Here is a 26,747-nt window from a genome sequence, read left to right on the forward strand (position 1 = left end):
TCATGTTAAAAAGAAATATCATCCGAAATGTAATTGATTTATTCTGGCAGCAATTACAGAGTAAGTCAGAAGGATAATCCTCTCCATTCCATAATACGCTAAAAAATCTCATAAAATGACTGCCTTGCAGCTTAATTCCTGAAAATCATGATGTTTTATAATCCCACCCCAAGCAAAACAGCTTGTTTGAAATGTTACTCTCTTATTTTAACAAGAGAAATACATCATAAAATATTTTATGATTTCTGAGAGATAAGAAAACCATAACTTTTTCAAGAGTGATGTTATTTATCTAGTGAAATCTGTCAGATAGCTGAAATCAGACTCTTGTAAGTCTTATTTATGTGTCTGAGTTGTTCAGTATCTAAGTACTAAACAGTCCTCCGTCTGGGAGAAAATCAAGTCATTTTACTGATTGCTGAATCATATATAAAAACAAAATATTGGTTTTTTAGTATTCATCATCGATAGGTTGCATTCATGTAATGATATGCTTGGTACATGTATTACATGAAAACAAAGATATTTATTGTACCAGTGTTTAATTCTTGTAACTGAAATGGATTGTAAATCCTCAGATATAACTTCACAAAAATAAACTTTTGATTGCTGATAGTTATTTGGACTTATATTGGTCCCTTTCCCTTATGATATACAGTCCTTTAGGAAAATAGTTCATGATCTGCAGCTGAACCCAATTGAAGAACCAAAGCTTCTTAACAGCTATTAGAAAGTGCAATTGAATTGTCTAGAGGTTTTCTATTATTGAGATCATCATGTCACAAATTAACAGTACATCTTTACTTATTAAATCATCTGAAAATAATGTGCATTGAACTCAAAAAAGAGGTAGACATTGATTTCAATATCAAGAATTGTTGCATCAAAAGCGTAGTGACCTTTATAAAGGTACATTTCTATTTCAAAAACATACTGTCTGCTAGTATGCCAGATTGTTTCTTTCAAAAGGAAAGATGAAAGTATTTTACATATCTTACAAATTCAATGGCAGCTTTTTATTGGGAGGTCGAATTTTGTAGAAAGTCTTAAAAATTACAATTAATATTCACACAATTAAAAAATACTGGAGGAAGACAAAAAGATGAGAGGATAAAACATACTTAAACAATAATTAAAGACTCTTAAAAAAGATAAGAAAAAATGGATGGCAGAACTATTTTATTGACCTCTCTTCGGAAAACGTGTAATATACAAAGCATAAGCATTTTGGGGAATACAAATGGCCTGAAATTTTTTTCGTATTGATTTTTTATCAAAGACTGCAGTAAATGTCAAAGTTCTAGCAATAAAATGTCATGAAAACAAAAAGCTAACGCTGGGCAAACTTTTTGTACTTCAGATCAATAAACGAAGTCTGAGCTCTCTTCTCCAGTTCGGCCAATTCTTTCACTGCAGGTGCCAGAGAAGCCACATGTCCTTGATAGGATCCACCTTGCAAAAAGATTAAACTATTTAATACTTGTTAATCTATGGTCTGAGATGTTTGTAATCTGACCTAGCAAAAACTTAATTTACACAATACTGTGAATCAGCGAAAAACAAGATGATGATACAGAGAAACTTGATACAAATAGGATTTCTCTGGTGTAAAATGTCAGTTGTTTTGAATGATATTTTATCTGTCATAGTGATAAATTATTATACTTGACAGAAATTTTTATTTTTGATCAAATCATGATTAATGTACATTCATATCGCAATCTGAACGAAGATAGAAGTGCAAGAGGAATAACAATGCATTACATTAAGAGTCATAATCAAATGTTGGAATGTAAATCCAAGTAATATATGCAAGATAATGATTAGAATCTATTTTTCCTCCAAAAAGACTATACAGTTTATATGTTTTCATTTTATCATTTTCTACAATGTAAGCAAAAAGCTTTAATGAAAATATTTAAATCTATTTCATGAAATGCTTTAATCAGGAGAGCAGATTTTCCTTTATTTAGTCTGTGTATCTGTGAGAGACCTTGGTCTGTACCTGTATTTCTGCGCTTCTGTCCATACGTGACTTTGCCGTCAAACTCATTAACCGGGACCTTCATGCTGGGATCGACCTTGTCGATGGTAATATCTAAATGTTCCTGTACGTCTGAGAGTAGCTTGAAAACAATACCAAAAAAATAAAAATCGAGGAAAAATATGCTTATTAGTGCTATAAATGGCAGACATTTGCATTTTACTGAGATTATGATTCCGAAAGTCTCCTCTTAGCAAATGAAGGAAATAAAAAAAAATTGCTCTCAATGAATATGGTTATTTTAAGAATGTAGTCACACTTGAAGGCTTGAACTCTAATTTGCCTTATCTGTTCACAAATACAGGTCAATAAACCATTAAGTAAAAGAGCCCCAGTTAACCCACATGCTGAATATATGCCTTACAGGTATTCTACAGAGAAAACTACCTTCAACCTACCTTTGGTTCATCGTACCAAATACAGCAGCCACCATGGTCAGTCAGATTTGTGTTGTAGCAGCCCCGTCCCTTGGTGTTGCAATTTGAATGGTACCATACCTATCAAAACAAAAGACAAAGATGCATGCTGAATTCATATGTAATTCAGTTGCTTAATTGCTAAAAGCTGTAGCTTTTTAAAAATTTGGGATGATTGTTAAAGACCTATCTGTTTTTGTATGATCATGTTCAAATTTGGAATTCTGTTATTTTTTCTCAACTATTTAGCTTTGGGAAAGATAATACCCATATTTGCTCTGGTTGACATTGACATATTCAAATAAAGTGAAATGCAAATTCTTTATTTCATGCAAGTACTTAATTCTCGGTTTTTCCTGTATTGAATCTACATGTTATTACAAAATATGAAATCTAAACATCCAATTTTTATCAGTTTCATTTAGTTTACATCTGTCAGAAAAAATAAAAGCCAGGTAAATGTATTTCAATCCACAAGGTGTGCTTCTCATGAATTTATATTGATATTACAGAATTCCTCATGTTTATATAATTAGGAATTAACAGCTTTGTAAACATCTTTTTATTTTTCTTACAGTTTAAAATGTTATGATTCTCTACTTTGGTAAATTAATGGCATTTTTTATTTGAATATTATAATCGGGCCAATTTAAAATTTAATACCGATAAATTATTTCGAATGATGTGTTATTTTTTTATGAAAATTCTTTGATTGTGAGTAGGAAAAATAAAATTTGCTGTTGGTTTTTCCATTTTCTGAGAATTTCCAGTAGATAAATTTCAGGTTTGTAGCAAATTTCAATTTTATAAATGCATGAGCATATAAATGGTATTATATCCCTATCTTTTTGCTGAAGAAGATAACTTACCTTTTCCTTTACTGTAGCAACCAAAGATATAGCTAAACCCATCCTGTATGTAGAAGAAAACAATCATTTGCTGGAATTCTTTTTCTCGAATTTACGGAAAAGCATTTTTTCCCCCATTAACTGAAGTAATTACTCTCAAAGAAATCATCATCGAACAAATGTGGTCGAGGGTATAGTTGGAATTCAAGTGGACAGAAATATTAAACCTAAATAAACCTCCAATCACTTCTTTCTTCACATATCCTTGTGTTCAAAAGAACTTTATTACTTTCTCTTTAATAAGTGTCTTTCCCCCTGAATTTCTCATGAAATTTTACAATGTGCTTATATAGCAAAAAATCCTCAATCAGTCAATGCAATTTTGCATCTCAGAAAATAGAAATACATGTATGTATTTATAAATCAGTGTCTTAAAAAAGACATAGATGTACTTAAAACCATAGCATCAGAAACTGTCAACCAGCAAAATGGTCCAAGTTAATTCATTAACAGGAAAAGTAAGACACTGGTTTATGATAAACAGGAAGAACTATAGATAAAACAACGATGAACCATATTTGGTAAATGCAGCCATGAAATGGACATGAATGTCACGGGATAAGCCATTATCTGTCTGTTGCAATGACGAAGATGACCCTTGTACCTTGTAACCTGTGTGTAATCAAGTTATAAAAATCTGGGCTTTACTTTGCATATCAGATCAGTAAAATGAGGTCATAAAAAAGAGAAAAATCTGAAGCAACAAAATCAATAGTTGAACTAGAAAGTCTTTTATCACTTCTCCTGGTTCTTTTTTCCAACTGATTGGATAAAATAAAATACTGAGGAAGGAGACTTCTTATGCTCCAATTTAAACTTCCTTGATTGAATTGTATATATTAAGTGATGCAAAACCTTAACTTTCCCCTTCAAAAGCTAAAATCAGCAGTGATTGAATCAATTTTACTTGGCAAGTATTTTGATTTCATTAATTATATTTGTTGACAATTGTCTACGTCCAGTTTTTTATATACCGTACATGTTTACTTCAACTACCAGTGGTTGGAAACAGCTAATATTTCTTTTATAGGAGAAATGACTTACATAATACAAAATGTACATTGCAAATAACTCACGAACAATGAGGCTTAAATTAAACCATGATAACGGGGGAAAAAAATTATAAAAAAATTTATACACATAAAAAAAATTTCTAATAAAAAAATATTTTGTTTTCTTGATTAAATGCTATTAATTTACACATTACATTATTAAATACAGCATTTAACTTAATAGCTAATCCATTAACTAGACCATAATGCAGCAGGATTTGCTGACTGCATAAGCAAACTGTTGGGCTTGATCTACAACAAGCTTTACCGTTCAGCTCTTCCGACTCTGCCAATCCGATGGATGTAGTTCTGTTTTTCGTCAGGAAGCGTCACATTTATGACTAAAATAAACAAAGGGACATATGCCCATTACTGCATGTACCAGCCACAAAGCATTCTCACATGTCTCCTTAATCTGTCTCTGGGACAAACATTTACCAAAAGAGCAGATTATAGGTGACTGTAAACATTAAGCTTAATTATTTTGAAGGTAGAATGTGCAGTCTATTTTTTCACTTTTAAATATTGTATTTTTTCTATAGATCTTAATATGAAGTTTGAAGAAATTTATCAAACCTGCTTGGTCAAATTTTTGGCTGGGCTTTTTAATTTTTCAAAATAATTTTTTGTAAAAACCAATTATTTTAGAAAGATCACAAAAATTAAACCTGCAAAATCAGAATTTGAGGTAAATGAAAATATTTTTTGATAGTTAATGTATACAAAACATGCAAAGTGAAAATGCATCATGGAAGAGTACAAGTCAGAGATATGATCCAAATGATTTTTACCCAAACAGCCAATCTTTTGAGGTTGATTTGCCTGCATTTATAACGCATTTTACACATACAAACTCCAAAGAGATTTTCTGGAAAATAGTGTACACTTAGTTTATTTTTGATCCGCCAGTTTTGAAAGTTAATATAATGGTCATTGCTGGCAAATACTTAAATCACCCATTTATACTTTTTATTCACAAGTTCTTTCCAATAAAATTTGTTTTGTAAATATTATTTTATTTAAAGACACAAATGTTAATCAAATGAAAATTAAATGAAAAATAATGAATTCTTATAAATGCACATATATAAAACAGAAACATTTTTTAAAAGCATGCATAAATTATGAATATTGGAGTAAAAGGAGTTTTAAAACTCTTGATTCCGATTTCATTGTTTCGCTAGCTGTTATCTTGCATGAGGAATATTTATGACCTGTTTGACAGACCTACCTTGGATCTGCAGGGTTTTTTTTTTTTTTTTTTTTTTAGCAAAATGCACCTTTCAATCTTTCTCTGCATAATATCTAACTGATTGACATATCTTTATGTCAAAGAAAATTGGTAATAATGTTAAACATGACAGGCAAAAATTAGATCTTCTTTTTAGAATCCTAAGGGGAGTGCCAAGGCAAGTAGGAATTCAAGAGGAGTGGTCAACTTTTTTTGTTAATAAACCTTTGGATCATGTATATTGTAAACAATATTTGAGGAAGTAAAATTAAATTAGCTATCTTCTCCAATAAACCTCCAACAGATTTGTCCAATAATTATCAAGAAGCCCTTCCAGTACTTCAAAGACCTCTAGCTGACTTTTCAAGACTACTGTCCACGGATTAAGTGTATCAAAAGGTTAATAAAGCATGTGTTTCCTACCATAAGGCAAACCATTGATGTCGATTCCTCGGGCAGCAACGTCTGTACAAATCATATAGCGGACTTTATTATCCTGAAAGAAATCAGAAAACAATGGAAGCTAAGCTCCATGTTCTTCAACGCTTCTAAGAATATGTTAATATGGCCAACCTGGGTTTCCAAATCCCAATAAGTAAAATACGTACAGAACATCTTCACTTTGAAAAAAAGTATATTTTCATCACATATATGAAATCTAAACCATCCCCAAATAAGAGGACCAATTTTTGATTTTAGAATTGTCTAAAAATTCACAGGAAATACTTTTCATCAATTTTCAATGGATAGGCCCCGAAACTGTTGTTTCATTTATTTAAAACTCATTGAATACCAACTTTTGTTGATTCCATTGTTGAGATAATCAATGAAAATAAATTTTCATTCAATTGCGATATTTAATGACAGATTTATTAAAACAATCATTGGCCAAAAATTTCAGTATCCTTGAAACTGTTTTTATCACTAAATCCTTAAAATTAGATGCCCTGATTCATGAAAATTAATAAAACTTGAGTCAGTAGACGTTGTTATAAATAAGTGCTTATGACATTACGAAAAATCGTAACTTTCCCTAAGGTAAAGGTCTATCTAATTAATTCAGACCATTTCATATCATGATGATGTTTTTAATTTTTCATTCTAATTTAAATGTTTTAATTTTATTCTAAATGGAAATTTTTTTTCAATCGAAAATTTGAAACGGGTAATCATAGATTATAAAGCTCACCAAGACGAAGCATCTCCCTCACGAGACCACCTTTATCATATTATGAATATCATAGTAAATGATCCTTAATAGAATATTGGATACTGGAATGTGGTTTGACACTATATAAATAGTTTCGAAGGGTAAGAGTTGAAATTGACACCCCAAGAAAACCATTGTTAACCAACACGAAGCGGAGGTTGACATTGGTTTTCGCACATGTAACAATTCGTTGTGTTACCCGCTGAGGGTAATATAACGGATTATTAACTGCGTCTAAACCAATCATATATATAAATAGTGCCTGTTGTGAAGGGCAACAGTTGAAATTGACACCCCATGAAAACCATTGTCAACCGAACCCTTCCAAACAGACAGTATTTATTTTATTATACTGAATGTCTTAATTTTAAAGAAAATGTTACTGCTGTTATATAGGAATGACATGAATTCTATAGCGAACTATACAAGCATAATTTAGGAGCATGTAACAATTTGTTTTATTATACTTTCATGTTAAATACTGAAATCTGATTGGTTTAGACGCAGTTGGTAATCCGTTCTATTACCCTCAGTGTTATCAACACACTTGGCAATGGGTAACACAACGAATTGTTACATGCGCGTAAATTATGCGCATACGGTTCACCGTAGAATTCACTTTATTTCGGTATAAAAGCAGTAAAGTTTTCTTTAAAATTAAGACATTCAATATAATAAAATAAAATATAATAGTGCCTGTTCAGGAGGGTAACTGTTGAAATTGACACCCCGAGAAAACCATTGTCAAACGACGCTTCCCATTGTCAACCGACAATTAGGCACTATTTATAAAGTGTTCCCCGTTGCCAAGTTACTGCTAACGCTGAGGGTAGAAAGGATTATAAAATGCATCTAAACCAATCAGATTTCAAAATTTAACATGAAAGTATAATAAAGTACAATATCACAGGAATCATGATAAATCATACAACAACAAACACATACATCTATCCAGCAAGTTTGAATGAGGTAGGACAAAGTCTTCTTAGCATCCTTGATAAAGGAGATCAGGCTCTGTATCTGAAGCTAGTTTTATGTTTCAAATACAAAGTTACAAGACCCATGAACATTAGCCAGGACAGCATTTTTTACAACATTCAAACCTATTTTAAACTACTAAAAAAAAAACTGTTCCAGCATCAAGATAATCAAGATCAAGCTCTGTCTCTGAAGCTACCTCTATTTACACATCCAAAGTTAAATTAACTGTGTTAGTCTGACTAGGTATGAGCAGCATTTACTTCATTTTTTGACAGCTTCAAGAGCAAAACACAATTTGAGTTGTTCTAAAATCTTTAACCTGTCTAAGGATCTAGATAATCGAGATCATTCTCTGTATCTTAAGCTACCTCTGTGATTCATTTATATATCAAATCAATCATGCACTATCTATTAGTACTATTATTTATATAAACATGTAACCTGCTCCAAAAAACACAACCTCATTCAGCAACCAAACCCTATGGCTAAGACTCCCTATTCAAGCCTGTCAAGTGCATGAATATCATAAGATGCCATCTTTGCAAGTCTGGACCAGTAATAACTAAGGGGCACCTGCTCGAAAAACTTTTACCTGCTTCAAAAACCTTAACTTCCTCCAGCATCTGAAATTCATGGCCCAGATCCAGCTGCTTCCAAGTCTTTAAAGTCTATTAGTAGGTCTAGATGCACAATCAATGCAAGGTTAGTGAAGATAGGTCATGTCATAACTAAGATACAGGACCTGCAACAAAACTATATCCAGGTCTGGAAGTTGACACCAAGGGTATAGCATTAGCTCCCCTCAACTTGTCTCTATGAGCTAAAATACCATGTTTCCAAATTGTTGATACTAGAAAGGAGGCATTCTGGGAGTGTTATTGCATCCTTTTGGGTGATTTACCTTAAACTTTTGAAGGTTTGCCTTTCTTTCTTGTGGTTTTCTGTCTCCATGCAAACAAACACAGGAATATTTGCCTACAACAATCAATATCATCTCATTTCAATTTTAACTTTCATGATAGATAAATGCTTTAATTATTTATCTCTGTGTATAATATATCACTTAAAATGTCCTTAACTCAGAATGAAAACTGTTTGAATAATTGCTTCACAACTAACCAACTAAAAAAGAATTTAACTTAAATTAAAAAATAAATGTAACTGTATAATGAACATCTGTTATTTACCATAGAGGTCTTTTGATTTAATGTCTTGGATAACAACATTCATGTCAAATTCCAAGATCTTTTAACTATATATTGAATATATATATATATTAATATATAATATAATATATATATATATATATTATATATATTTGTGAAAGTAATCATTGTTCTAGCTTTCATCTATTTCATGGCAAACACAATGCCTCTGCTAAAAAAATTTAATTGTTTTTAAAAAACACTGTCAGAGAGAGAGAGAGAGAGTTGCAGCTTAAGTTTGAGAGTTGATGAATTCTTTTATTAGATTGTTCAATCTGGTACCGTACACCTCACCAAAAAACAACTCGTCTATTGAAAAAATTCATCAAAAGTCAACTAATCACATGAAAAACTCGCTGATCTGACATATCACAAAAAGCCAATTAGTGGATGACAACTACTCATCGATAAATCACTCAGCGCTTCACAGTTAAGACACATGGCTGAGGGAGGTATTTATTATATCAAAAGAATAAAAACAAATTGGTATACAATGGTTTTGTATACCTATGCAATTGGAAAAATGAAAAAAAAAAACTTATCGCAAAAGTAAACCGAGAAATTTTGAGGGAATTCTAATTAAAAGTAGCCTCGCAAGGAAATTTCAAAAAAATAAATAAATTACGTCCGTGTCAAATGTAGCAGAATGAATCAGAGATCCCAACTATTTAAATTACCTTGAGAGGCTTGCCCACAATGTTAGATACTTACATAATGTTAATAAAAAAAAAAATCTATATAATTATTGTGTGTCCTTTTTTTTTTTTACTTTCATTGACTGTTGATGAGTATCAATGTGTTGTCTATTCCATGACTTGTCCTTTCTAAGAGCTGTCCATTCTGTGAGTTGGCGCATCAATTAATTTTTATCAACGAGTTGTCTTTCGATGAGATATCATATACCAGTTCAATCACCTAGCCAATGACCAGACATCAGTGATCTTTAGCGACAACCTATAAGCCACAAACTTCACACCTGTTGTGGTTAATTGAGATAATATACACCCTGAAATTACGTCTGTTGTGAAAAAAGTGTAGGGAATGGTGGTATGCAAATTTGGTATAAAGAAGAAGCTTTCATATCATTGGAAAAAGGTTCTGGAAACATTTCTAGAGAGATGATATTAAATCAAATCATGATTTGAGAATTGACTTAACTGAACTTAAATGTTTTGACTGATATAAACAGACAGAAGAATTAATGGTCAAGTCATCATTGCTATGGTGACAATATCAAAGGGCCTTACTTCTAGCAAAGAACATTTAGATGAAACCACCAAAGATAGTTCTAAACTGTACCATTTTGTACTAAGAAACAATTTATTTCAAAGTTGAGGGGGAAAATGGTACATGCATTGGTTTTTTTTTGGTTTGCAGACACTGCAAATATGCTCTTGACAAGGGTTATTTGACCTTGACCTTTTATCTAGAAAATTGGTTCAGAGTCGTTGCATACCACCTCCCTTGGGCACTCTACACTATCTCTAGCACTAAATGGGGAAGTTTGAGCCCTTCTGGTCAAATGGCAGAGACAGTAAGTTAAAAACGAGGAATTTACACAGAGCTTATCCAACATTGACCTTTTGAACAAGAAAATTGGTTTATTTTAAAGTTTAATCCCAACTTGGAAAAAAATATGCTCTTGACAAATGAAATATGATGAACAAATGAACAAACTCTCTACCAATCTTGAGCTTGTATGAGGGTGCACTGGGTATTTTTAAAACTCAAATGAACTTGTTGATCACCGTAGGGTGCCAGCAGAGTGGGGGTCTAATTAACAACACCATAATGTTAAAGATGACATTATAGTACTCAGTTCAGAAGAGCTTATAAGAATATGGGTGATTTGATTATTCAATAGTCCATTATATTCTGCCCTTTCACCCTAATACAATTTCAGCTGGGAAGAAAACCTTAATCCATCCCTGTTAAAAGAAACAATTTTTAAGACATCTGACAAAGATCTGTAACCATGCACTTCTTAATTTGCAGCAAGTGTCATAATGTCATTAAATCTTTCCAATAAAAAAAAACCAATCAGAGAAGTACATAGTGATGTTAATGGTAGAAAATAAAATAATGCTCTGATCCAGAATAAAAATATTCTGATTAATGCATGGTTTATTTTAGAAAATAAAATAATGCTCTGATCCAGAATAAAAATATTCTGATTAATGCATGGTCGTAATTATCAGTCATAAAGTCCAGTTCCTTAAAAAATTGTCTAGACGGACCACTAAAGACCCACTGTACATATATACATAGAACATCGTTCTATAGCAAAAAATGATCTCTCATTTCGTAGTATTTTAAAGTAAATGAGAAATAATCAATCTTGATGAAAACAAAGAAATGGGATGATGAAATAATGCATTTGTATAATATTTTTCCTATCATCATTAGTTAGCACCCAAGGTGCTTAGTGAAGGACAAAATAGAACAAATATCATTCACATTCCATTGGACCAAAGGGACAGAGGTTTTAGTTATGTCTTTTGATCCTCTCCTTCCTTAAAAATGCTAATTTAAAAGATATCTAATGACATTATGGTTTTTTCATTGAATGTTTTTCATAAATTTCCTTAAAAATGCTAATTTAAAGATATCTAATGACATTATGGTTTTTTCATTGAACATTGAAATTTTCTAGGTCCACAGAGATCTTTAAACATCAAACAAAAGCAAAGAATTCCATAGTTTGTCAGATGTCTCCAACTTCAGTTTCATAATGAAATTTTAAAAGGATCCGATACTCAAAGGGCACACTAATATGAAAGACAACTATACATCTCCCTCCTTTAAGGAATCATGAGGCAAAGGCAATAATTTCTTTCATTTGTAAGAAATTACTCATTAATGGTACTGTACTCAAACATGTGATATTGTTACATGTGATATTGTTTGATTATTCTTGTCATCTTTTGGTTGTTAGAATTGTCAAGCAGTCAGGAGACATTAACATTCCTAGTACACACTATGGTTGACCATGAAAGTATCGCATATCATAAGAGCCTTCCACAGGCTCTCACCAAGCAGTCTGTCAAGTTGCAACAAATCTGCCCATTTCTTTGTATTGTGTATTGTAAAGGTAAAAAAAATTACTGAAATAAAAATTCAGTGGCAAATTGTTTAAGTTCAGTCTAGCATTCTGTCACTGTCATTCGATCTGCTTTAGACTTTAAACTTCTCTGTAACTTTTTTTTTTTTGCAAAAATAAATGCATCTGCATAAATTGCTACTGTATTTCACATGGGCACATACGTCTGGAGGTATCCATTCCAAGTTTTGAACAAGCTCAAAACTTTTTGCCAAATAGAACAGACCCCCCTCCTCTCACCACCAAAAAAGAAAAAAAAGAAAAAAAAAGAAATGTGTAGTTGATCCATTAAAGTCTCTAATGAGTTGTGTTTGTATTGGTGTGGGTGGGTGTTAGCTTGAGTGTATACCTCCTCCTCTCTGCTGTAAGTATTTCTCCAAGTTGTCACAGTCCAGCTTGGTTCTACAGAAGATGAGGGCCTTGTCCATCTTGTGTTCTTCCAAAGCCCGGATCACATACTCTCCTTTCAAGATTTTCACTGCTTCTGACATGGTCTCTTCAATGAAAATTAAAGATAGAAAATATATATCATTAAAGTTGTTTAATATGACTGGATTTGAATGAATTCATTATTAATGGGTAAACATGTGTTGATGAACTGATGCTGCACATCTCACTCCGGAATATTTCATTCATATAAGGTTGACAAATTTGAACTGGTAAAATTACATTTCACTGCAACCCGTGTTGTCCAATAATTGGGTTTGATCATAACTCTAAACAACAGTGCTACCCACATGATAACATGACAACAAAAGAGGAACTTGTTATTCTCACTGTACAGGAAATAAAAACTAATCAGATATTCCTAATTAAATTTCCAGTAAAATCCTTTATTTCTCCTATTCATTGCAAAGCCCTTAAAGTTGACATAACAAAATATATGGATAATGAATATTATGAAAAGTATATGTTTCTTTAGTATATTCGCAGAGATCAACAAAATTTAGTAAGAAGTCATTATTTGACCTCAGATGCAGAAGAATATTCTAACATTATCATGCTTCAAGTCTCCATCTTGTTTGAAGGGGCCGAACAACCAGTAAATAGTGTTCAGCAGGCAATATATGTCATTACACCAAGACAGCTTGACGAGACGCTGATTCACGTGACTGTTTGATCACAGGAAGTTACAAACCGAGTACACTTTCCATTCTCTAATTTCGCCTGAACTCATTAGGAAAGCTCGAATCCTTTGGTCATGAATCTGACAAAAATCATTACCAATAATGGACTCTGGTTAAGAGACAGTTTGGAACTCTGTTAATCACAGACGTAAAGGCAGCATGAATTACTGCTTCAGACAAACTTCTCCAGAGTATTCATATGTACGTTGTAATGCTCACTTTCTACTGCCCCTGAAAGTCAGTTTTACATCTTGATCACTCTCACTCTCAATTTGGCACACGAAGCTTGCTTCCTCTGTTCAGAACTAATTAATGTGTTCAACTAGCATACAAAATAAATTATCTAGGTCCGCAAGAAGATTAGCACCATTATACAAAAGTCCTAATAGGATACATTTCAATGGCATTGTATGTGCTTTCAGATCTTACTGAAAAATTATATTCCACAGCACAGACCGATTTTTGTAGGGATTATCAGGCTGTACATCATTACTATTAACGTGATAGTAATTGATTACTCACTGACCTTTACACATCAATTGTGATCACTTTCAAAAGGTAAATACAAGTACTGAATAACTTCACCGAGAATACATAATCACACAAAAAACCCAATTATCGGTACATACTTTGATACTGAAGGCTGAATAGACTGAGCATTGTTAGTCTATACCCTGATACATGTACTGTGTGATCAATGGCAAATAGTTTAATTAGTTTAAGCTAATTTTTCACCTCTTAGGACTCAAAATTAATTCACAATAGCCATTAATTCGCTTTAACTGATTTCATTATATTCATAAAAGTTTGCAAGGATTTTGCCAGGGACAATCACATCAAAAAATTTCATTTAATTCGAGACTTTGGTACATTGGTGTTTTTCCTAAACAAGTTACAAAGTATTGGCCTTAACTGCCCTTACCAATGCATAGCTAATATATACATCCAGTCTGTTTAATATATCTAATTAATGTTTGATTTAAAAAAAAATAAAACTTGACTTTAAGAGTAAATGTTTCATTAGATAAAGTTAATTCTGAATCTTTAACAAAGGGTGATGAATTCTTTCATTCAGTAAAGAGGCTCCTAATTCTATTAGGCAACCACTGATATATGTCTTAGATTGCAGTTACTTATTACTTTATTTTCAGAGATGGCAGTATTTCTTTAAAATTCTGGTCAATCATTCCTCGAATCCTACAGAATTCAAGAACACCACAATTCATGTACATCTTTATCCATACGATAATCATAAATATTTCAAAAAGTTAATCATGAGGATTATCGCAAGAAGGGCGTAAATAATAGGAAAAGTTCAGAGTGAGAGAAATTATTCGTTTCACGTCCTCTTAAACTATAGAGCTTGAGTTGTGTGGGCTGTCTTGGTCAAAGACATAGTGCAACAAACACTGACCTCATACAATTAACAAGTAAGATTAATGTGTTTAAACACACTGGTATACAGTAAAACACTCTTATAACAAAATGACAAGGACATGCCATTTTGCTTCGTTTTGAACGAAATTCGTTGTATCCATCAAGTTTACAACATGTATTAAAGTTATGGGTAATGAAAACCCCTTCACTGTGAGCATTAATTCATTATAAGCGTGTTCTCTATAACCATGTTTTACTGTAATATAATCTCTTTCCCTCTGATTATACATAAAAATGTGACAACACTTGTGATAAAAAAAGTAGATTCCATGACACCTTAGTGTTACATGTAAAATGCAAACTGATCCAAACTAAAAGATTGGGCACAGGTACAGATACATATAGAGATATATATATATATATATATATATATATATATATATATATATATATATATATATATATATATATATATATATATATATATATATATATATATATATATATATATATATATATATATATATATATATATATATATATATATATATATATATATATATATATATATATATATATATATATATATATATAGATAGATACAGATACAGGTAATCAAGAGCCCATGGAGTCAATTTTAGCAAAGATGTTATGATATTCCTTATATGTATTGGTAGCTTTAAAGTGTAGTGTAATGTGAGCTTGCTCACTTTACACTACACTTTAAAGCTACAAATTAAAAAGCTACATATAAAGAATGGCCAATTATGCAATAAATAAAACAATTCGTTTTAATAAAAGGGGAATAATTTCACGAAAAAATACTTAAATCACAACTTCCTGCAAATATGCATGTCTTCACAATAATTATCAAATGAGATATGTCTATACAAACTTCATGAAATTTTGTTCATCGGATCAGTTTAACAGGAGTTGCAATGACAAAAAACAAGCTTGATGACAGGACAAACCTGTAAGTTAAAATAAAAGATACCCTGAATATGTTAATATCTTAATATACTTCCCTGATTCAGTTGATTATCATGATATATTTACTATGTGGCAAGTGCACTTAATTAAAAATACGATTTTCAAACTGTCATGAAATTTTTATCAAAAGATAAGTTGCAAGAAAATTCTCTGTTTTAAAGATAATTAAATAAAGTGTTTGCCAGTTTCGTGAGGAAAAAAATTCAGTCAGTTTTGTAAGTATGATGTTGCACAATCCATTGAAGATCAGTGGCTAGATCTAGCTAGTCTTTGCAATTGACACATCTCCGCTTGGCGCGAATAGGTGCAACCGTCGGTACAAGGTGTGTACGTCAGTCTAAATGACTTTGTTCATGAACATCATCGGTGTAACACCAGCAAGTTACACGGATGAAACAAGACAAAGGGCAGAAGAACAGGTAATGTCAATGGTGTTCTGCATCATTACATTAATTTGATTCTGGTAATTACATGGACATTACAAAAGCCTTTATTATACACTAATTGGCTGTTATATATGTCTAGTTGTTTGACATGAATAAGACAATATCATGTTCAGTTACTGGCTTGGTAATTGACAGCGCATTATCCCTTTATCTCTTTGATATCTTTTTTCCTTACCATTCACAATTCAAAGACCTCGGTTACTTCACTGATGCTTATAGCCTACATTTGAGCATGTATCTTTTAAATCTAATGTTTTTTGTTCATTAAATTAAAACAAACCAAATGTAGCTGATAATTATGAAATACTAAAGCTCATCACTTTGACAAATTTTTTAGCACTTACCTTTACTATACTTCAATGGATTTATAAGGGCATCCTTTGATTCGTCAGATATACAGCACATGCTGTATATAATTAAGAGTAATCATATTTAAAATGTAAATACTGTAGCAAAATGATGTAGTATTATAGAACTCATGTTAAAAAAAAGCAACTGCATGAAAACTGAGACATATATTTCCAATTTTTATAATGTTATTAAGTAACCATTTTAAAAAATCTTAACGTACACTGATAGTACAGTGATGTGAATAAAATGTGCTCATATAACTACAGTAAAACATGGATATAGCGAACATGCTTATAATGAATTGACACTTAAAGCAAAGGGATTTTCATTCCCAGTGACTTTATCACATGTTGTAAACTTGACAGATATAACAAACTGCGCTTATATCAAAGTAAAATCACCCATCCCTGGCACTTCATCATAAGCGTGTTTTGCTGTATCTGGTTGATCTTGAGTCATAGAAGGGATGTTACTACTAAATATAGATATAGTTCCCAAACAGTTAAGGGGCAAATTTATCAAGCACTTGCTGAAACGAAAATTGATTTAGTTTTTTAAAATTTAAATTTTAAATGAGTCTTTAATAAAAGTATCAAATGAAAAATACTTAAAATTTGCCGAACGACTATGGCAGAAAAAGTTGGATTGTTGGTGTCTGCATTGTTTTTACAACAGGTTGTACTCTTCACCTTAAACCTACTGTTAATTTCGTACTCAATATTGTTTTAATTTTTCAGCAATTCATAGAAAAGTTATTTTAACATAATTTTTGAATTCAATTTTCAATGAATCATATCATATCATATCCACAGACAATCAACAGCAATTCAAAAGCTCTGGGGGGGGGGGGGATTCAACCTAATCAGAAGTGGTTATGATATCCAGCAAAGGCCCAGGTCTGGGGTCACAACCAGAGGTCAAGACCACTAAATTGTTCTTAACCTATTGAGAATTAAATGAAAATCAGCCAACTCAACAGCCAGACAAATGTACATGTTTATTTCATATAATCAACAAATACATTAGTCCTTTACTTAATAAATACTACGTGAACACTTAATTAATTAGAACTTTGGTTCAGTGTGTATCTCCTCTCACGCGCTCAGAGTCTTGTAATGACAATTTAAAATCTTGTTACAAGTATTCCAATGAAAATATCCAATTTGTATGTGTAACAAACTAAAATTCGTTGTGTATAATTATAAATCCCCTTGGTTCACCCTTCCGGTTTATCCTTTGGAGAGCCCCTTGTTTTAATCCTTTGACCCTTGGTTACCGTGGTAACATATCAATCCTGTGGGGAGCCCCTCGTTGATACCTTAAATAGTTGGTAAAAGTATGCACGGGTAGTACCCGGGAACATCAGCCGATAGACGTGGTCGTCATCCCGTCTAGTGCTCAGGGGCCTGTTTTAGAAAAACATCAGGTATTTAAACCAACCATTTTTGTACGTTTTAACCACACGTGTTTGAATAGGTTTTTGGTAGTATGTTTTTCTTTTTGTTTATTTTATCAGGGTCTTTTCTGCCTTGTTTTGCTGTAAATTTCCCCGTCCCTACAGAACGTCAATACCTGTCAATACCTGTCAGGGAAGGAGGGTTCTTGGGTGCTGAAATATTTCCGGCTCCTGTATTTATGAGTAGCCGTTTCCATTTTCATGGGATAATTTATAGAGACCGCTGTTCTACAGTGAGTGAGTGAACTACGACGGCCCTTTCGACACATCTCTTAAACTACTTATGAATTTATACCTGAGGGTGATCCTCGCAGTTTTACCAATTTATAATCGTCAATGCAGATACATGCTTTAACTTAACATTGTGAAAGTTTGATATTTATATAATTTGTGTCATTTGAAAACTTATATTCTGTTTATTGAGTTTATTGAAAGAAACCTCCAATCAGCGTGGACGAGGCCATGGGTTATTTACATTTCCAAGGAAAACTTTCGTCTAATGAAGCCTCGATAGACCCGTGCAGTATGTGAACTTTCTAAATGTACTTCAATTTAGTTCTGGTGGTTGCCGATATACCTAAACCTGACTGTAACCACGTGTTCACCTGAGGGTTCTTCAACACCACGTGCACCGGAACCGGGCTGACTATATAGACTTTTTCCTTCATTTTATTATTTAATTTGTATATTTTTGTTTGTTTGGTTTTTCTCATTGAATTTTCTGTTTAATTTTATTTTATTTTGTTATTAAATATTTTGTTAAAAATTTCATACTTGTTCTGTTGATTTATGTAAGTTCATCAGGATGCATAATCACACATCCTCACAGTATGTATACTGTTTAATGTAAATAAGATATACCAGTATTTTGCACAAAATCTGAAGTGTGCTGCCATTATTATGAAGCATGTGTTGAAAAACAGTAATATCTTGTTTTGAGGTTTCATTACAGGTTTATATATATAATGATTTCAACCAGGATTGTTTCATTTAATCTGTGCTATTGTTGAAAATTTCATATCATATCATTTTATAATTTTCAAATTATTCTATAAATTTATCAGGGTGAACACTTGGAAGTTGTGTTAAGCGTAGATCTAGTCTAACTGTCAGGAGCCAAACAGAAGATATATCATACACCTGTATGTGGAGAAAATGTGTTTGTATTTCAGCATCTGCACAGAAATTATAGACACAATTAAATAAATAAGAAGTTTTATGCATTCTAAAAATACACTGAACAAAAAATCTGATAACCTGTCTCTCAAACATGAGGGATTAATTCTTTAAAATAGCAGCATTGCCATCATTTGTCATACTGAACAAATAAATGAATCCTTCTGCAGTGATGCCACTGCAGAAATGTATTTCAGCTAACAACTGCAATGTGTATAATGTCTCAAATTAGCAGTCCGATTCTTCGGATCATTTTTCTTCTTGATGATATACAATTGACGTAATGCTAACAATTTATCAAAGGCAATAATATAGACAGAGACCACCAAAACTAACACACAAAAACACATTAACCCAGTATCTCAAGCCTTAAATCCCACACGTCTCCAGCTAACAGAAAACAAGGCAATTTATTGAGCCTTATTGTGGTACCTTCTTTTTCAGTGACACTGCCAATCTGTAAAAGGTCTGAAGAAAGTCCATGCAGCTTTTACTGTTTTCCCTCTTAAAAATTAACGATCTAATTTTAAAACAATTTAATGCTCCATTCTATTGCACATCCCAATTTTATCCGTAAAATTGATTTCCCTGCTGTATTTCTTGATCCTCTCACACTTATATTTATATGTCTCCCCAGTAAGTTAAACCTATTACACAGAATTTAAAGTGAAGCAATGACGAACAAGGAAGACCTTTACTCTCAGACATATCGTTCACTTTTTTTTTTAATTAAGAAGACGAGCCCAAATCATTTAATGGTGTTTTTTTCTTCTTCATTCCATTTGGGATTTTTTTTTTAACCCTGCCAGCTCTTTTTCATTTAAAGATAATCGAAATAAATAGCATTTTTTTGTCCACTATAGCAAGCTGATCTACTTTACAGTAATATTACTCTCAATCAATAACTTTCATATTGTCGACTTTAAACTCTATCAATTCAAAAAGGAATTAGGTATCTTTTTTTATTTCAACATTGATTTTTTGCATCAGGAATTCATATTAAAGAAGCGTCAAGATCCAGTCTTATTATTTTAAAATGAATGCGATAATACAGAGTAACTACTGGTATAATATTAAAGCACATTCTAACTGCTTACCTTACCAACATAATATTCTCAGATGTTGCCAGAGAAGCTCATTTAAATATTGTCAATAATAAGTTTTTCATTTTAAAATCTGCAGAATTACAATCTAATCAAAATTACAACTTCCATCCTCTTAATGATTTTCGATATGTTGCGTGGATCAAAAACCGGGGAGTGGGTGGACGTTCTAACAACCCAAATGCAATATGATCGAAACCAATGGGCAAATAACTCTAAAATAACGTTGACAGTAAGGACATAAATAATTTATCCTAGTTATGTCACCTATTTATTGAAGTAAATAAGAGTTAAAGAATCCTAGAAGTTTTTAGCAAACAATTTTCTAGGTTAGTACATGTATAAATAACAACTGATCAGAAATGATGACTTTCCTCATGAGTTGATGAAGCAGGAAGAAAATACAAAGAGACTTATAGAAGCCTTTGTGTGCTCCTCATTTACTACCTAGCTGTCTTCCTGAGACAGTTTGTGATAATTTACAGAAAAGCGACACAGAAAAAGTCTTCCGTAAACAGCATCCCATGATGTCCAATTATATTGAATTGTTCATGTTTACATTTGCAAACATATTTCCTTAAATGAATCTATACAGAAGAACAAAATAATTGACCTTTCTGTGTAAACATTCTAACAGGTTAATAGGTCATAATTTGATGTCAATGTAGCTTATTTAAAATAATAGTATGGTAAAAAGATATAATCCATGCAAAGTGAACATCAAAATTACAAAAAAGATATCAATTAACAATGTGCAGCAAAGTTAAGGTGTCCTGGAGATAAAATACGGCGGAAAAACAATATTTTTTTAATCAACAAAAAATACTTTGACCTGGAGTATTTCTTTAAATTTTCAAAAACATATGTTGACAACATTGTTAAAAATTATTTTTGATGCATTTTTGTGACATCATATGTACTTTGTTGTCACGTGACGTTCCTGTCCTAACATTGCAAATTATCTAATTAAATCCCATCAACGCAGGAGATTAATGACATTAAATCATGAATATTCTTTTAAAAAATTCTTAGTTATGTCATATACTTTGAAGATCTTGCTTGGGCTTGAAATAGATATTTCATTAATTAAAGATATTGTAAAAATACTTAATAATTAATAGTTATTGCGAGAACATCTTATCTTTTAAGTTTCAGAAAACTTTTCTAAAAAGTGCCTAAGACCTTTTAGATTTATAATTCATTGAAAACTTTTCTGATGTATATTGCATGTACATGGCAGATGTTAGGGAGTAAAAAACTAAGAATATCTTGAAAACCAAGAATATCTTGAAGTATCTCAGAGTATAATACACATAACCTGTAGTATTTTAGGTGGAACAGATGTGAAAATTGGTGAAAATTGCATGGTGCAATGAAAAATGGTACACCCAGGCAATTGTACTTTAAGTTGAATGCCCTTGAACAACAAGGACTATACAGCAACTTGATTAAATATCAACAAAGATTGGTTTTAATACTACAGATGTGCAGAAAAAGGATTGCGTGTCTTAGCGTAAAATTAAAACAATTTCTTCACTTATCTTTAAAATTGATTTTCTAAACAATCGCAATATAAATGTTTATCTTCTTTGCTTCATTTTTTTCAATTTCTATTTATTTGTTTTTATTAATATATTTTCACGTCAAATAAAGGCAATTCTATCCATATACCTGCACGCAGGTTCAGTGTCATATAGATGGGTTTTAAAGATACAGGTAAGCAATCTTGTGCTCCTGTGTCACTATTAAGCCACACTGATGCAGTGTACTGTGAAGTTGTTGCTCGATGCTACACAGTATGTTTTCATTTTCAATGCCTCACAGAAAAGGAAACAGTCTGCAGTGATTTTACTCATGAGCAATTTTGTAGTTGTTAAAATATAAATCCAAGCTATTCTTATGAGCATTCAAATTGCACAGTGTCTTCATAAATATTTTTTTGAAAACAGCAAATAATGACACTAGGGAAACAATTAATTTCTTGAAGGAGAATTCATCATGAAATTAAAAAGGTACGTACTGTCTCAAAATAATTGTGTTTGCAGGTGTGGGAATCCACGCCTGTTCCATATTTAATAAAATTAGCTGATTATGAGCTGTAATGGTTTTTTGAATGTCATTCTTTATAAAGTTTAATACACCTCCTCTATTGAACACTATGCATTTGTTATCATACACATAACACAGCTAAACAAAGTTTCAGTTAATTTTAACATCCTATATTTTTGGAAAGCTAGAGAAAAGAATAATCAGTTTTATGAACATTTTATGGATGCCAACAAGGTTTCGTGTTGTGTAAATTACTTAGCAACAATGCAAGCAGCTGATAAACTTTCAGTTATAACTTTAACAGGACAGATGTACATGGAATCCCACAAGCCAAAACTGTTGTCTCAAGGAAATCATGATTTAAAGAGGCAATGAAAGTGCTGTAAAATTGAACCCACCACTGGAAGCCTGCCTTTGATGTATCTAATTTCAGAACATATAGTAATAGTAAAAGCAGACTGCAAAAGCAAACTGTAATGCATTTTGACAGTTTATGGTTTGAAACCAATTTTATTTACCTCATTTCACCTCAACCTTTCGTGTTGCATGCCTGTCTTAATTGAAATCAATAAAATCTCTTCAACTCTAGTACTAAAATATCTCTACAAATTTCAAGTTTGAATAAGTATACTTTAACCATTTCAAAGCAATCTGCCACTAATTTAAGGCTTTCCTTCATCACCATGCAGGGTCCTACCCCCCCCCCCCCCCCCCCAAAAATAAAAAAAAAAAAAAATTAAAAAAAATATCAATGTACTAATGAATGTAAAATGTGTTAGGTCATTTAAAGTTTAAAATCTAAGATTTCTAAACTTGTTTGTTATAGATAAGTTTAGAAATCTTTGAGTTTAAACTTTTAATGTAACAAATGAACATAATTAAGGTATGAAAATTAAAACACTGTGTTTCATAAATACCAGTATTAAAATAGAAATGGCTTACAATAAATTTATCCACATTTTAAAAACTCAGACCTGCTACCAAAAAAATTTTCCTTTTCAAAAAAAATAAAATAAAATAAAAAAAAATCAAGGACTTTTTAAATACTCAGACCTGCTACCAAAAAAATATTCCTTTTCAAAAAAAACCAAAAAAACCCCCGAGAAATCGAGGACTGAAATAAAGAAACAAAATGCTTGTTCAATTAAACATGGCTTATTAACACTTTCTCACTAGCAGAGTCAGATTTGATATCCCATAATCGCTTCCTTTATTCCCCTTTTTAAGGATTCTGAGTACCTGCCATGCTAATCACGGCATTTAAAGCATAGTAAATGAGTGGGCTGTTATATAACAATATTTGCAGAGTAAATATCAACACCTACCACCCACTAACACCATAATATCAGTGCCAAAAAGAGGTGGCAACTTTTCCCAATCTCTGGAGTCAACAACATTCATGGGTATTTCTGTTCAATACTATACACAAATCGGTTTTCCTCGCAGCTGCCTGGTACCTGTCAATCAAATAATGGTGAATACTCCCCGACATAATCACTGACAGCTAGATCAATTATATAAATCCCATCTTCCAATGCAGAAACTCACTTCGCTGGATTCGTTACTTTTGTGCTGTGGTCATGTACTCTGTGTCTTAAGTGAGCTTCACTGACTTACATCCTCATTGGTGAAGATAACAAGAAAGATCACAATGGTGGAAAAAGCCCAATTTCATCTATAAGATTAAACCTTTAATGATGTTTCAGGACCACTGGTTTCTTACAATGAAAATTAAGTAAGCTTTTGCCACCCAGTGAGACAAATGTGACAATATTCCATGGAGTTTAATTGTAATTTTTATGAGCTTCGCTGAATCTTAACTTTTTGTGAGACATGACTCAGGTTCATATTTTATTGAATCTACTCACTTTTGACATAAGAAACAACTAACATTCCTTGTTTTATGCCTGAGAAGACTGACGTAGGAGAGAATTAAAACTGCTTCACAACTGATGGAAACATTTAAGACAAGAATGCTACATTTCATTTATTTCTGTTAAAAATATTTTTCATGTGTAACATTGGGAGAAAAAATTTGCCATTTATTCCAAAATAGTTGCAGACACTGCCTGCAGTTAAAGGAGGATCTAATCTATGGCATCACAATTCAGAGAGCTATAAAAGGGATTAATTCAGCCTGTTTAATTGAACTATTGCCATTAGATATCCGGTGCTGAATGCAGTAAAAAAGGAGAAAACATCACAATAAAAAAATCTGAAATACTAGGGCTGGAACATTATACAGGTGAGGAATAAGGTGAAATCTCATGTAAATTTTTCACCATCCTTAAATCAATTTTCCTTTTTCAGTGAATGTGCAAGTTAACTTTTTTCTCTCTCATTTTCTATTGGATCAATTAGAAGCTTGCGTCTGCTTACTGAGGCAATGTATATTTCAGCTTCAATAAAGCAAGTTTCATTTTTTTCTTTATCAGGTCAGCCAGAAAATTAAAGACGGCGGATATTCTTTGCTGATTAGAACTGCCACAGTTTAAAGGAAAAAAAAAAGACAAAATAATCATGAAATCAATAACTGTAACACTTTATCGGCATTCTGTTAACAGCTTGTATCAAAAAATTCCTGCAACAGAAATTTTTTCATGACAAGCTTATTTGATGCGGAAGTTGTGGATTTAGGAGACTAGACGAAGAAAGAATAGAAAATGACCAACTCCTCCAAAATGCCAAACACATCCTCATCCTCTGCTGATGTTCAGCTGAAAACATCTCAACAGAATTATGAACCCCAAATTTCAAGTGCAGAGTCAGAACTCATATTTCTGGAAATTTTATTTCAAGTGTACCTTCCACCTGTTCTTATTGTCCTTGGAACTGTGGGAAATTGTCTGACAATCTTTGTCATGAGAAGAAAAAACCTCTGCCAGTGTTCTATAAGTTTCTACATCACTGCTTTTGCCTGTTGCTCATTGGTGATGCTTTACCTTTTTCTGGGGACAGAGTGGATTTCAAAGATTTTTAACCAAAAATCTGTAGATGAGAAGGCAGATTGGCTTTGTCCAGTGTGGCAATTCATCAGTAGAGTCATTTCCTATTCTGGGATCTGGTTTGTGGTTGCTATGATGATTGACCGTTACATTGTAATATGGCATCCAAAACAGTTCTCCAGTTTGTGTACTCTCTTCATGGCCAAGTTTGTGGCCATCATAATCTTTGTTGGTTTAGTGGTCATCAGCATTCACGCCATGTGGACTTTTGAACTTATGGATAATGGCTGTTACACCTACCATCCAGAAAATGATGTTCATTCCGTGATTTGGACTTGGGTAGCAGCAAGTTTCTACTCCTATATTCCATTAGCCCTGATTTTCATTTTTAATGTGTTGATTTTTACTGGGATATGTTTGAAGAGACCTTTTAAATCCCACCAAACACAGGACCACCATTCTCTGCTCTTTACCTACACAACACTTGCCACGTCCATGTTTTATTTCCTGCTTGTAATGCCTGCCACTATCATCAACATTGTAGAACATACCTATCCTCCATCTTGGCAACAAGACAAAGAACTGGTGACACAACTTGCAAAAGCTAACTTGACAGCTCACTACATGGCATGGCTAAACATGACCATCATCTTTTTCATGTGTTTCTTCTTTTCCCGGACCTTTCGTGCGGAACTATGGGATATGCTGTGCTCTCTGTGTTGCAGACACCGCCGGAGAATCTATGAACTACAAACTGGGTCTCAAAGTACACACCTTGAAACTGACTCTTGTAACGAGACCACACCACTTTGAGGCATTCAAGCTGTAAGTAAGCTTTCCAGAGCCCCTGTGTTCTAACAGGACAGATTTGACATTGAATATTTTTTGTGCTTGAAACGTTTTTGCTATATAAATGCTCATTACTTATTCCATTCAATGTTGACTGATACATATTGTCTATAAATAAACAATATTTTTAAACAATATCCGTTTTTTGTTTTTCTATGCAGGAGAGTAAAGTACACCCCTCCAGATATCCACCAATACTTCTAACGATTTTCATTTTCATGAGCCCAAGTTTTCCTTTGATTCTGTCAATAATGTCAGAGACTGAGCAAGTTGCATTAATTTATGTGATAGCATTATAAGACAGTACAAAGTTTACTTCAAAATATTGAAAAGCAAATTATTTCTAAATATTTCAATACAAAATCAATTTATAGCTACAATCAAAATTTAGTTCCTCAACAAAAATGGTCATTAATGTTTTTTACCTATGATCAAAAGATGTATGAAGAATAATCAAACTACTTGATGAAGAAGAACCAAAAGCTTTAATTGCATGGAGCTTCATTATTTCTTGACTCATTTGTCAGGTGAAACCTTTAAATCAGAACTCATGGAATATGCTGAGATTCAGCCACAGATTTAATGTTTATTGGCAATTGTCACAACTACATGCTAAACCGTCATTATTGACAATACCTCTCACTGTGGTTAACACAGCGGACTCAACTGCTAGAAAAATCGAGAAATCTACTAACAGTTATTTGATTTAACTATATAAGCATTGATCTGCA

The 26,747-nt window shown here is 32.3% G+C and overlaps 2 protein-coding genes across 2 annotated transcripts in view; one reads left to right on the top strand and one right to left on the bottom strand.

Moving 5' to 3' along the window:
• Window positions 1-1,162: 1,162 nt before the first annotated feature.
• The window catches only part of LOC128190333 (ATP-dependent RNA helicase DDX1-like), a 118,916-nt gene continuing 93,331 nt past the window's right edge, over window positions 1,163-26,747 (bottom strand). Inside the window, exons 21-28 of the mRNA XM_052862355.1 lie at window positions 12,497-12,643; window positions 8,744-8,817; window positions 6,075-6,147; window positions 4,689-4,761; window positions 3,330-3,372; window positions 2,443-2,541; window positions 2,006-2,126; window positions 1,163-1,452 (exon numbers count right to left, since the gene is read on the bottom strand). Coding sequence (XP_052718315.1) covers window positions 1,331-1,452; window positions 2,006-2,126; window positions 2,443-2,541; window positions 3,330-3,372; window positions 4,689-4,761; window positions 6,075-6,147; window positions 8,744-8,817; window positions 12,497-12,643 — 752 coding nt within the window. The 3' untranslated portion in view covers window positions 1,163-1,330. The remainder of the gene's footprint in view (window positions 1,453-2,005; window positions 2,127-2,442; window positions 2,542-3,329; window positions 3,373-4,688; window positions 4,762-6,074; window positions 6,148-8,743; window positions 8,818-12,496; window positions 12,644-26,747) is intronic.
• On the top strand, window positions 23,772-26,163 carry LOC128190336 (cysteinyl leukotriene receptor 2-like). Its single transcript, XM_052862356.1, has 2 exons — window positions 23,772-24,467; window positions 24,658-26,163. Exon 2 carries the CDS (start codon window positions 24,886-24,888, stop codon window positions 25,978-25,980), a length of 1,095 nt encoding a protein of 364 aa, XP_052718316.1. The 5' UTR covers window positions 23,772-24,467; window positions 24,658-24,885; the 3' UTR covers window positions 25,981-26,163.

This window comes from Crassostrea angulata, chromosome 6 (assembly GCF_025612915.1).
Source record: "Crassostrea angulata isolate pt1a10 chromosome 6, ASM2561291v2, whole genome shotgun sequence".
In the NCBI taxonomy this organism is placed as follows: domain Eukaryota; kingdom Metazoa; phylum Mollusca; class Bivalvia; order Ostreida; family Ostreidae; genus Magallana; species Magallana angulata.